A 13,697-nucleotide genomic window follows, 5' to 3' on the forward strand; every position below is an offset into this window, starting at 1 on the left:
CCCCAGGGACCAAACAAGGGGGGGCATTTGGCCTGAGGGCAAGAGGTTCTGCAGCTACCAGAGCAGATACCCACCTTGTTCCCAAACTGTTCTTAATCAGGGTGATTGTGCAGCGGTTTGTCTGCACCTCATGAACCTCCTTTTGTTATACATGAAGGAAGATTTACATGCTGGCTCTCTGCTTCTGCTCTCTACCTCATTCACAGCTAATCTCTTCCCCAACTAGAGGCCTTCCTGTGCCTGCACACCCAAAGCAGTAAGCGGCCTCCCAGGTGAACTTGTTTGCCCTTCCAACCCACTGTTGTTGGCTCTGGCTGGCAGCCGCTCTCCAGGGTTTCAGGCGAGAGATCTTCTTTCCCATCTGCTGCTACCTATTTCTTGTTTTTCCAAAACTGGCGATGCCAGGTATTGAACTCGGCACCTTTTGCACGCAAAGCCATGTTCCACTTAAGAGGGTTTGCCAGTTCTCAGATTTCACATTTAAAAGGCTGATGGGAACATTTGAAAGGTGACCTCTGGAGGTCCTTGGGCCTGGGCTGGATGTAAGCAGGTCTCTCTCTGTGTCTGCTTATAAGTCTTGCATTTGCAAGAGCCACAGGGTTTGTAGCTATGGAAGCAGCCAAGAGCTTGAATCATCTTCAGACAACGGTGAGTGGATTAGAATCTTGCAATGCTCACATAGGAAATTGCTCCTTTCATTTAACTTGGCATGACTGCCACCTGAAGATAGCTTTATGTAACTGCAGCAACTCTGCGTACGCGTTACTGAAATGAAATAATGGTGTTGTGACTTTGGAGGCGGGGGTCAGTCTGCACCAGTGGTTCTCAATTAGCTAAGAACTGAGGACCCCCTGTTTTTCAAAAGCCAAGCCATGGACCCCCTACATTTGAAAATGTTGATTATCTCTATGTTAGTTTTTGTTATGTGAATGGTACTACAACCCCGAGTGGGTTGCATGAAACCCAATTGGGAACCACTGCTCTGCACAATGCCCTTCCAGTTATTGGGGTCCTTTATCTGTGGGGATTGGAGGTAGGGGAGCAAGGGTGCCAATCCTGTCCCTCAAGCACCACAATGGGCACAGTCAAAGAAGTTGATCTATGCCAAGGGGGGGGGGGAATGGGTGGGCTTTTGCCCTCACCAGCTGAGAGCTAAGCTGAAAGCAGGCTGAGGCGCTGGACCCAGAGACATGCTTGATTTGTGATGGAATCCAAGGCTGCGACCAAGATCTGTGAGGGTGTTAATGCTGTGAGCCCCTCCATCGTAGGCTCAGGTTCTATATAGATGTAAATAAATCATATATCTTAAAGACACCACAACCTTCACCTCATTCCAAGGATACCAAACCCTGTGTGAGCACCCAGAACCCCAGGCGTCTCTCACTGCTCAGAGATTGGTATACACTGGTACCTCGGGTTACATACCCTTCAGGTTACAGACTCCGCTAACCCAGAAATATTACCTCAGGTTAAGAACTTTGCTTCAGGATGAGAACAGAAATCACGCAGCAGTGGTGCAGCAGCAGCAGGAGGCCCCATTAGCTAAAGTGGTGCTTCAGGTTAAGAACAGTTTCAGGTTAAGTACGAACCTCCGGAATGAATTAAGTACTTAACCCGAGGTACCACTGTATAACAATAGTTTATTTTGAGAAGAAGGTTTAAGGTAGCGGCCAGCGGGGTCACTGCTACTGGCCGTACATGCAAACCCCTGGAAAGAGATCGTGTGAAACATTAATTATAGGAAGAGAAACTTAACCAGCAACTTTCAGAATGGTAAGTTTTAGGATTTCTGCTGCAGCTTGCTTTTTTCCTCCTCCTCCTCCATATTCCGTATTTCCTGTTGTCATATCTTTGTAGGCTGTGTGACCCATCTTAAGAATGACTCTTGTAAAGCTGCTTTGAGTGTCTTTTTTGGCTATGAATCCTGCAATAAATAAAATAAATAAATAATAAAACAAAAGAACCAAAAGAAATAATAAAATAAATAATAAAATAAAAACAAACTCACCTGGTCCCAGTTGTACAGCTCGGTACTGGAATGGCTTTTGGCACAGGTCCATTGCATATATTTGCATAATGCCATGCTAGATACTTGGGAAATTTAATTATTCCCAAATGCCTTTTCAATTTCACTAAAGCTAGGCTGAACTGCATAACCTCTGCTGTATTAGGCAGCTGGTTTAAGGGTAGCTCTTTAACAATGAACATTTCTGTCCTTGTGAAGGGGTTGGAGGCTACCAAATTTTTGGCTCATGCGTTTCTTGCCTGTAATTCCTATAAAGATAACCAAAGATGACTGGTGACTCTTCTTATTCCCTCAGACCTTCAAGGTAGGACTTCCAAATGGTACATGGCCTGCCTTTTGGCAGATTCGAGCAAATTATCAGCAGGGACTGTTGCTAGATTTTTCTCTCCTGCCCCATTAAGCGGCTGTTCTCATGCATTAAATTTTTCATCTGGATATGTTACTCTCCTCCCCAAGTCACTTTTAACTTCCACATTTTAAAGTATCATGTTGCATGTGTTATTTTAGACAGGTTTTGAATATCCCTCATATTTTATATTATTTATATAATGTATTTTGTATGTTATGATATTTCATTTGTACGGTTGTTGGTTTTAGTTTTTGTTCAGTTCAGTACATAATAAATGTACCTTATTTGTATGTGTGCGTATATTTCTTATCATCGGTTTTGTACCTGTAAATCGCTGCCTTGGCAGGTTGTTTCTTCCTGCATTTTTGGAGCACAAACCACACAATGTTTCCACTGTCCGGGTGACCGGTGACAAGGCAAAATCTTGCCTTTCTAAATCCATCACATGTCGCTGTGCCATGTAACATGGGTTTGCAATATCATGTGCTTTTGGTTATTCCATTCCTCTTGTCTCTTAACTCCTCCTTTGTGCCACTGCCCATGCCCCTCCACTGGGCACTGACATGCAAAAGGCAGGGGGTGGGTGAGGGCCAGGGAGGAACACATTTACCTGGGAGGAAGTCCCTTTGCAGCCAAATCACAAATGTCTCTTTTGCTAGACAAGCACAGGGCTAGTACACAGAGAGTTCTTAAAATTATTGTATTGTATAGGACCCACGGTATGTTTACTTCCCCTGCCTCCTCTGGGAGGGAATACTGTAACAAGGAGATTTTTTTTTTATATTTCCTCCGGCCTCTGAGGAAACTATCGCCACTATGCTTCCAAACTGATCAGATATGTGTCTAGGGGCTCCAGACACACAAAACCTATTTTGCAATCCAACCCTTGCATTTTGTTCCTGAGAAGTTATTTTACCTGCATTGTATTTGCTGTCTGCATTGAAATGTAAGTAAACTTTTTTTGTTTATCTTACTAAAAATGCATGGTTTATTCTCTTCAATGGGGGTGAAGAGGGGGAGGTCAGCAAACTACAAATAAAGGGATAAAAAGGTGTAATTACCTTGTTCCTAAGCTTTAGTAAGCTACAAAACATCAAGTGTTTTACTCTTCTAAAAAGCCTGTTTTCACAACCTGTTTTCTTTTGTAATTCTCCCACACATGTGGGATAGGTAGTTTAAATCTTAATCTACAGAATTACTCCTCAGTCTGTCTCCTACAAACAGAGTGCACATGTTCTCATTTCTGCCAGAACTAGTAATAGATCAGTGGGTTTCATGGGCTGTTTGGGAAGGGTCCATGGGTGTTGTTTTTCTCCAAAGAGCAACATGACTCAGGATCTGAAATAGGCAGAACCTATGGCCCTTGCACAACGGAATGCAAGAACAGCAAACAACCCCCATTGGTATGGAACCACAGAAGGCTACAATGCACAAAATGGATTTGGAAAATGTGGGTTTTCAGGAGCAGTATGGAAGAGGCCTACGTAAACAAGCAAGCAATCAAGCAATGTCTAACCTCTGTGAAAATTAAGGTGTCAGGAGGCTGGGACCTCATTAGCACTGTTGTTTACTGGGTATCAAACTGCCATGCAAGCAAGGGGGGGGGGGAATTAAGCATGGCACACTGCTGAGCCATCTTCTAATGCCACCCTTGCTTGGTCCACTTCCTAAAGTCAGGAATTTGTCAGGAGTGCCCTCATACAGTTTCCCCAGACTTTGGATTATAGATGGAGGCACACCAAAAAGTGGAATAGGACAGTGTCTCCAGGTGGGGCTCCTTGCAAAGGTGTTAAATTTACATCCAGAGATGGGAAGCAGTGTCCTCTGAGCAATGTGGAGGCCATATTTGGACTCTGGCAACATCTGGGGAGTCACAAACAATTCCCAACCCTGCTTTAGACAGGACTGAGCTAAGCCATGGTCTGACTTGGTATATGGCAGTTTCCTGTGTTGGATGCCATCATTCTCCCCCCCCCCGCCCCTTTGGTGGGTTTCCATTTGTTAGTTCAGAGCAAAACTCCTTTTGATTCTTTTGAGCACAGAAAAGAACATGAACCTCCTTGAAAGAAGGCTGTGAGATTAGAAAAGCGGATTCGGAACACAACCCCAGAGCCAGACGGAGTCGTTTCAATAATCAACCCACAACAAAAGACTGCAATTAATGTTTATTTTATCAACTCTATTGTTAAATTACACAATCAAAGTCAACGGAACTCCTTTCCTTCCCATACCCCCTTTTTTGTCATCATAAAACTACACAGCAAGATAGCGGCCTATAGTGGAAAGCAACTGAATCCGCGTGGTTATGACAAAATTGAATCCTTATATGCACACATCCCTTATATACAACAAACAGTATACACAAAGTAAAGGAAAGGGTTTAGTATTTTATTATTTTGTAAACCATGCAGAGCACAGCATAAAAACGAGGTTGCATCTCCTACATCAGGCAGGGTGCTTCAACCCGACACCCAGCACAGGCAGCCCCCTCTGGTTTCAAGAGCGCATTGTCCCTCCCTGTGAAAACCAAGGAATTCCACTGGAAATGCCAGACTGGCATTTTAAACACTCATTCTTTGCATTTTGCCGGTGCTGGCTTTTCCCTCCCCACTCTTAAATTTTTGAAGTTTAGCAAACCCACTAGGCCTCTGAAAGATTGCCTGATGCAATAAACTTTGGATAAGGTAGGCTTTAACCATACAGCCACGTCCTGGGTGTGGGCTCCATTAAACTCAACGCGAGTTAATTCTGAGCAGACATGGTTAGGGCTGCTCTGTGAAGCAGGAAGACGTGGGTAGCATTGTTGTTGCAATGTCTATTTTGGTGAAGCCTCTCATATAGGCTGAGCCCCCAGCCTTACTTGATTAATCTCACATATAAATGGCATATAGTGCAAAAGGAGCCCAGTTAAGATTTAGTATGCATGAAATAAGGAAACATCATCCCCAGGTGCCTCCAGCCCTGCAGATCAGATGGAAGGTTAAGCTAAGTAAACCCAGGGCATTAAAAGAAAAATCAGCTACTGAGTGCATAGACCAAAATTAACATCAGTTCTCATTAGACTATCAAGTAGAAGAGCCTGTTCTTTTATCACCATCATATTCACAAAATTTTTGCATAGAGATTTGCCTTGTCCAAGCATGTTAAATTGTCCAGTTCCTTGCCTCCCAGCTGGTCCCCCAGCAACAGAGAAAATGCAACTAAATTGTATCGTCTCCTAACAATCCTAAAGTTCTAGCACAGCCTTTGCCAATCTTGTGCGGTCCAGAGGTTTTGGCTGACAACTCTCACCAGCCCCAGTCATCCAGAGTTAGATGGGTGCTGGTAGACATTTGGGAAACTTATGGTGGCTGTTTTTAAACGCAATCAGTGGCCCACTCTTAAGATGCAAATGTCTTACAAGATGCAAAAAGTGGCTGGCTTAGAGACCTACGGTCATCTATAGTCCCTTGGAAAACATTGCTCACTAGGAGAAACTTCACATGTAAGTGGTAGGCAGAAGCGTATCTGACAACGGTCCCAAGTTACAATGCAGGAACATGCAGACTTGTCACGTTAAACAAACCTGATCATCCTCCAACTCAGGGATCCCAGACCTAGTTGTAACACATTAGTATCTAATTTGGAAGTGGGGAGGAAGAGGCAGGCGAGCTCAGTGGCACATAGGAAGTTGCCTTATTCTGAGTCAGAGGGCAGTATTGTCCACAATGAATGGCAGCAACTTCGCTGGAATTTCTTTTTTTGCATATTTTTTTAAAATTAAAACTTTTCATCTTACAATACAATAAAGAAAAAACCCAAATCCAAATAAAAACGACGAAAGAAAAAAGGAAAGGAAAAGAGAAGGGGGAGGGGGAGAATACAAAAGTAGACCCTCCTAACCCTCGGCTCAAACAAAAGGGGGCAGACCCTCCTAGCTTTCACCTGGGAGCTTCCTTTTCTCTCTCTGAGAGATCTTCCCTTCCTTGCCTCTCACGCAGATCCTCCACCAGTCAGCCATCACCCTCATTAACCCAGAGTAGAGGACATCAAAGGACAGAACAAAACATAAAGAAAAACAAAGTAGATAAAAGAAAAAGAAGAGAGGAAGATAAAGATAATAAAAAGATGAAAAGAGAGAAAAGAGAAAAGAAATAAAGAAAACTTCTTATTCTTTGCCTGTCAAGTATATATATAAATATTGTTTAAAATATTCTGAGTGTTCAGGATGGTATCTAGCTGTATTCCATGATAATATCCAGCTGCTCCTTGTTCTGTTAGATGGTGTTTTCCCAATCTTCAACCCTAGACCTCAAGTTCAATCATTTCCCCTTCCACACAAAGTCTAAAGGGGGCTCTCCCATTGTTATTATCATTGAAAATGAAGACTTCAATCCGGTATGATGAATTTATCTCCAAGGAATTCCAGCAACCTTTCCACAGTTAAAAAACAATAAATCGTTAATCTCTATTCATAAAGGAATCTCTCCGTTGTGATCGTATACTAAAATATCAATCCATAGTTATTTATTGTATATTCATTAATATTAATTTCATTAATATTCATTAATTCATTAATTTTCCATCCTAGTTTAGCAGGAGAAAAAGAAGAACTTCTTTCATTTCGAGGCATCCTACTAATGTAAAACATTTCCACTTCTTCCATTCTTTTTCAAAGTGCATCACCAGAAGCTTGATAGTTTCCCCCTTTGAATTCATTTCAAATTGTAGGCTCTTATCTCTGCCATCTCAGAATGTTTCTTAATCTCTCCACCAATGGTTTCATTCTAGTTGTCCAGAATCACAACTCCATTGCTTGACTGTTTCACTCCTCCAGGCACCTGTTTGAAGGCCGATTTCATCATCTGCTGCTTCCCACTTCACCATTCCACTTTCATGTTCTGGCAAATTTTTATCAGTATTATTTCCCAAAAGTTCCATGTCTCCTTTAATCTGACCTTTCTCTGAAACATTTTCATTCACCATTTTATTTATCTCAGTTCTGAGCTCTTTTGATTGCTCATCCAATAACTGCTGCATGATACCAACAGTCAATGGGGTGTTCAACAGTATTTTCTCCATACTGAGTGCCATTTCATCATCTGCTGCTTCCCACTTCACCATTCCACTTTCATGTTCTGGCAAATTTTTATCAGTATTATTTCCCAAAAGTTCCATGTCTCCTTTAATCTGACCTTTCTCTGAAACATTTTCATTCACCATTTTATTTATCTCATGATACTGTGATACCAACAGTCAATGGGGTGTTCAACAGTATTTTCTCAATAGAGTTAAAAACAATGTAAAATCAAAATTCTTAACAAGCAGAGCACCCTTATTTATTTATAAATCTTTCTTCATTGCAGACAATTAAAACATGCTTTTTGTTTCGTTTCCACTCTGTTAATCGTTAATAATTGCCTCTTCTTATGATAGCAGTGGGTTTGCATTCAGTGTGAAAGTTTCAGGGGGCACACAGATCCCTTCAGTCGTAATTCATCACAGTCTCAAAAGTAATTTAAAAAGGGGAGGTTTAGCTGACCTAATGCCCTGAGGACTAACTCACAGGACTATTCTGTGGTGTTTGGGCACGATGGAGGTCCTTTGCTCCAAGTCACTCACCATGACCGAAAACTGTCTAGTCTCCGGCATGAAGGGCAGTTTTCTTCAGAGCATCAAAGATTAATCCCTTTGACCTCCCTATGTTCAAAGGTCTTTGGCATGTAGAGAATGTGCTCCACCACTGAGATACAGCCCTTCTCCACACAGAGGAAGAGCAAAAGGTAACAGGTTCCATCACCATTAAAAACCACTGCCTATCTCAAGCAGTAGGGCTGGGAAAGACCCCAAGAGAACACAAGAAAAGCCCTGCTAGATCAGACAAATGACACTTTTAGTCTAGCATCCTGTTCACATAGTGGCCAGCCAGATTCTGTGGGAAGCCACAATCCATCAGAGCAGAAAACTCTGGGCTAGATGAACGAATAATCAGACTCAGTATAAGGCAATTTCATATGCTTATTACCTGCTTTAGGTACCTGTAAGCACTTGTTCGCAAACCAGCAAAGAAGATCCATACTCAGGCTGTCTTCTGCATGTGACTTCCCCTTGTTAGAACAGGGGAAGCATTTCAAGTGGGGGCAGAAGAGTAATTCTGGTGTTGAGCTGGCACCAAATGTAAGAAATATGGCTACTTCAAAGTCTGTGGCTCAGCCCTCTCTCCCTTTCTCAACTCTGTGCGCCTCAGAAGGACCACAAGGCCCTAAGTCACAGTCTGAAGGCACCCGAGGCTGGAGCTAAGCAGGTCTGGGTCTAGCAGGTGTCTGGATGGGAGACCCCCTAGGACTCCTTGATGGGCTCACAAATATTACAAAAATGAGAGCTCAAATTCTGCATCATACTAGAAAGAGCAGATTAAAAGCAAACCACCAGTCCAGGCATATCCCCTCCCATTGCTAATAAATTCTATTAAAAAATACAGCTTCGATCGAAAACGTTCTGGGCAGCAATATACAAAATGATCAAATCCTGCTAGATAAATATGTGAAAGGAGAGTTGTTGAAACTGGACAGGAATACAAGAGTTGCCTCTCTCCCCATCCCCACATCTTCAAAATGGATTCCAATTCAATTGCACAAAGTAATTCTGTAACAGTATTTTTCTGTTGTTGTATTAAGCTAGTCTAAATGTCCTCCAGATCATTGAGAGAATATTCTCAACTCCAATTGAACATGAAATGAAACAAGCTTAAAATTCATTAACAGCAGTAGGAAGATTTTTAAAAATGAGTTATAAATAATTATAGACAAAACCCTTCTATTCTTTGTTCAAAAGCCAATGTATTTTCTTCTTCAGACACCCCGTTAATCAGAATTCATATTTGGTATATGCTAAAAGCAGTTGGCCTATGAAAACACATTCATGAAATAAAATAAAATAATGGAGGGTGGGTGAGAGATATTCCAATGGGATGCTTCATTCTGGTTGTGTGTTTCCCATGTGGAAGCCACCTAGCAAAGCACAATCGTGATTATCATGCCTTGAACTCACAAACTCTGGGAAATGGGTGTTTTATTTGCCCCAAACATCCCAAACTACCTTTGGAGGCAGGCTCCACAGACCTTGTAGAACAAATAATTGTAGAACTGTACAGTTGGAAAGGACCTCAATGTTCTTCTGTCCAACCTCATATGATGAGATTTTATGACGTGGAGCAGAAATGTGGCCCCCAAACGACAGTATTCAGTGGGGCTCACTATGGCCACCGCTGTCCTTATTAAAACGCCTGCTACCAAACTGAACAGACCGTCACTCTGATGGCTAATGCCAAGCTGAAAATGCTTTCATCCTGGAGATAAGGGGCTGAGTTGGCCTGAAAAGAACAGTGTTGGGGATTTCCCCGGAAGGCTACAGATCAGGGAACATCTGCCACCCTCCATGTCTCTTTGCACTCCAACTCCCACCAGCTTTCACGGCCCAATGGGTCAAGGATGTTGGGAATTGTAGTCTTGACTATCTGTACGGCCACAGAGTCCCCAGCCCTGCAAGACAAAATGGGTGGGTGGGCAACCTACAGCTCATGCCCTGCCCATCAAAAGCATACTTTCCCCACCTCAAAAAAATTAAAATAAAAAGTTCCCCAACTTTTTCAGCTTTAACCATGTCAATCAGTTTTTATGTTTGGTTTTGCCCAAGCAATCATTTCCGAAAAATTGCTGCTTAAACAGGCCAGCATGGTTTGTTGTTTTTAGAAAGGGACAGATCTGAGACACATAGAGGTGAGGTTAACCCACACTGGGCACGACATTTAATGCACAAAGCATTGGCAAAGGCCACAGGCCAGAAGCCTTATATCCGTTCCCCGCCCTCAAAGGAGCACAAATTTGCTTGGCTGCTTCGTCCTTCCTCTCTATTTTGCAACCGTGCCCTGGCTTTTCAAATCTGGATCTCCCTAAAAACACACCTCGCCCCCTGTTATTATCGCCACTGCTCCACACTCCCGATGTAGTCAGTTGTTGCATTTGTGCTGCTCTGCTCCTTGCTGTGGACCTGCTTAGCTCTCCAGATCTTCCGTTGCTCCTGGCGCTTCCGCCTCGCCTCCTGGTGCTCCTTCTGCCTCATATACTGATAACGTTGCAGGAAAAGATCTTTTGCATATTCATACAGCTCCATGTCTAAAAAATTGAGAGCCTCTATGTGCTTCTGGGTCTCTTCGTCAATGTCCACACTGGAGGCTCGTGTGCTATTGTACTGCGTGAACGGGGAGATGAAGACCATGTTAAACGTCTTCTCAAAGAGGTACTGAGTCTTCCTCTGAAACTCCGTCAGGCCAAAGAAAGCCATCCGCTTCAGGTTCTCCTTGGCACTGTCCAGAAGAACCTTGTTCCGCTGCTCTTCTGGCATGACGGACAAGTTGTAGCATCCCACCAGGCTGAGGTCAGCCAGCATGCGGACCTGGCGGTTGTTGGCGAGATTGTACGGGCAGTCCATGAACTCCTGCAAGGAGCAGCCAGACCAGTCATCCCCCGAGTAACAGCTGGGCAGCTCTTCGGAAGTTGGTGATCTCCCGTCGCAGACATGCAATGATGCTTTCCAGGTTGCTCCTCTTTGGACATGCCTCCATTCGCTCAAGTACCGAGACACCGGGTCCCGGAGGATCGTGATGTAGTAGAAGTTTCTGAAGAGGGAAGGCAAAGAGAGATTTTACAATCATATTAGTGTATGGCACTCTATCCGACTACAAGAACAAGAGCTTTTTTCTCTCTTTGGTTCCTTTGTTGAAAAGGTAATCCTGGTCTACCATCTGCCAAATCCGAGGTGCTGGAGGAACTGGTTGGACGCAGAGGAGAGGTGGGAGGCACCAGCTGGGAAACCCCCAAGGGAATCTCCAGGGGAAGAAGGATCAGAGCCAGGGGACTGGTGGTGGGTCGACGATGCATGGTCAGAGCAAGAAGAGGGACCAGACTGGGAGGTGAAGGTGTCAGAAGCTGAAGAGGCAACAGGGTTTAGTGAGCAGGAAGCAGCTGCAGCAGAGAGCAGTGCAGAATCATAGGCAAGAGAGGAGGAGGGCCAGGAGACAGAGAGGAGGCAGGCTGCTGAAGAATTCAGTGAGTCTCCTCCTCCTGCTACGGCCAGCTCCCCTCCCCCTGAACGTGCAGAGGCTGACAGAGCAGTGGAAAGGCAGGGACCTTCACTGGGGCAAGAGCTACAGGGAAGAGTTACGATTTTGTTCCCTTGGATAAAGAGTTCACTTCACTGACACAGGAAGCGAATTCCCTGAAGCCTGACATTTATTGTTTTATTGCTGACCTCCGCCTGACTCCAACTCCTGACAACAGGGTCCAGAGGAAGAGGTCTGAAAAGAGGGAAAGACACCCTAAAGAGAATTCTGGAGGGTCTAATCTGGACCCTTGACCTGAGGCCCATCATCCCTGCACCATACGCATGTGGTGGAGAACGGTACTTGTGTGTGCCATGAATAATAATGTATCACAGGCTCCCCTCCCCATCAAATATGCATCTTTTAGTGACACACTTAAAAAAAACAAAAACCCCCAAGAAGAAACGAAATGGAACAGAAGAGAAAGTTCTACAGGCAGCACAGCAAACACAAATCAAATTTTGAAGGCGGAATCTTCATGATGTTTAGTCCAAAGTCCAAAGTTTGTGTAAAAAAACAAACAAACAAAAATTCAACAGCCCTGCAGCAATTGCACAGATTCTGACCCCACCCCACCCCCCACTACCCAGTCTGCTTGCGAAGGGTGAGTCACTTGCCTTGCAGAACTTGCACCGAAGTAGGTCTGGATTGCTGCTCCAGGGACCAGCTATGCAGGCTGCAAACATATGTATTCAGTTGTCAAGCAGAACTGCGGGAGAGGAACAGCTGTTGCTTTGAACAGCGCTGGGCAGGCAAAGAGCAGAGCTGGGAATAATATGGCAAGACCCCTGTGGTCAGCACCTGGCTGCACCCACCCTGGGGTGGAAAAACTGGTTTCTGAGACACTGCAGGATTTTTTCAGGGAGAGGCTTGAATTTCAGATTCACTGCTAATAGCTTCCTCAGCTCTGCTCAAGAACGCTAGGCACAGAACGCTATTCCACAGAACAGGTGCAGCCACGCTAAAAGCCCTGCCCTGAGTTACTGCAGAGTGAGCTTCTGAGACCTTCAGAACTTGCAGGAGAGGTTCTCCTGCAGACAGGACGTATGAGAGATAAGGCCAAGGGGCTTATGTTAGTACCAACACCTTGAACTTGTCCCAATGTGTCAAATGGACAGGCAGCACAAATTTCAGAGGCAAGATGTTATATGCTGGTGGTAGTTCCCCCCCCCCCGCCACCACGTTCTGCAGCAGCAGCTGACTCCAGCAGCTTTGACCTGACATTCATAGTATTGTTGACAGCTGTTAGAGGTGGTTGCTCGAGAGCAATCAGGCAAGATGCCTCCCTAGTCGGTTCTAAAGCTTTCTTATTGGTGCTAAAAAAAACCTTTAGAATACAGAGCGCCTCTATTCCATGTCTTGCTCGTTCACTGGCAGGATCTGAGAGTGGGCGGTCCTTAAATCTTCCCCAGCAGAGTAGTTTCTTGACCCCCAGTCTGCGCCTCCCCTCTCTGGGCGAAAGCCTACTGCGCAAGGAGGGCATGGGTAACGGGGGACCTCCATCCTCCCCGCTTTGCTCAGGCAAGGTGTCCTAGCACCGCCTCGCCTCCTCCGAGCTCTGAAGCTCCTCTCTGCTGGAGGCGTGGTTACTCTCCTCCGCTGAGGAGGTGCTGCTTCCCACGATCTTTGGGGGCTCTCTGTAATCCACCCGTCTTTTCCCCTCTCACCCCTGAGCCAATGGCAGTTCCCTGACAACAGCCTTCCAAAACACCTGCACATTGTTAATTCTCAAATTCCTTTCTCAAAGCCCACTTTCCACGAAGGCTTTGGCACAACTCCACTGTGCCCACACTCTACTAACCTTTGACCTGCCAGGCATGGTTGAACTCCAGCTCCCATCAGCCCTAGGCAGCATGGCCAATGGCATGGGATGATGGGAGCTGCAGTTCAGAAGCATCTGGAGAACCAGAGATTTTCCCATCCTTGACCAATTGTTAATTCAGCACAAGCAATAAACCCAGGGTCTCCTAAGGGAAGGGGCATAATTCTGTGAGTTCTGATATCACAGCTGAGCAAGCCCTAGAGACCACCATAGTAAAATGGCAAATAATCACGTTTAATATTTCTAGCCTTTCCCACCCATTTCTCCAATGCTTGGACACACCTCAAGATGTCACTGTTCCACAGAAAACCGAGCTTGGATGAGCTTTAACAGAAGAAGCAGATCAGAAGGAGAGGCAGCT

General features: G+C 44.7%; 1 protein-coding gene across 1 annotated transcript in view; it reads right to left on the reverse strand.

Annotated features, from left to right (window-relative positions):
- Window positions 1–4,525: 4,525 nt before the first annotated feature.
- Window positions 4,526–13,697, reverse strand: part of HS6ST2 (heparan sulfate 6-O-sulfotransferase 2) — a 144,361-nt gene continuing 135,189 nt past the window's right edge. Inside the window, exon 2 of the mRNA XM_079962865.1 lies at window positions 4,526–11,031. Coding sequence (XP_079818991.1) covers window positions 10,332–11,031 — 700 coding nt within the window. The 3' untranslated portion in view covers window positions 4,526–10,331. The remainder of the gene's footprint in view (window positions 11,032–13,697) is intronic.

This window comes from Podarcis cretensis, assembly GCF_951804945.1.
Source record: "Podarcis cretensis genome assembly, chromosome: Z".
In the NCBI taxonomy this organism is placed as follows: Eukaryota; Metazoa; Chordata; class Lepidosauria; order Squamata; family Lacertidae; genus Podarcis; species Podarcis cretensis.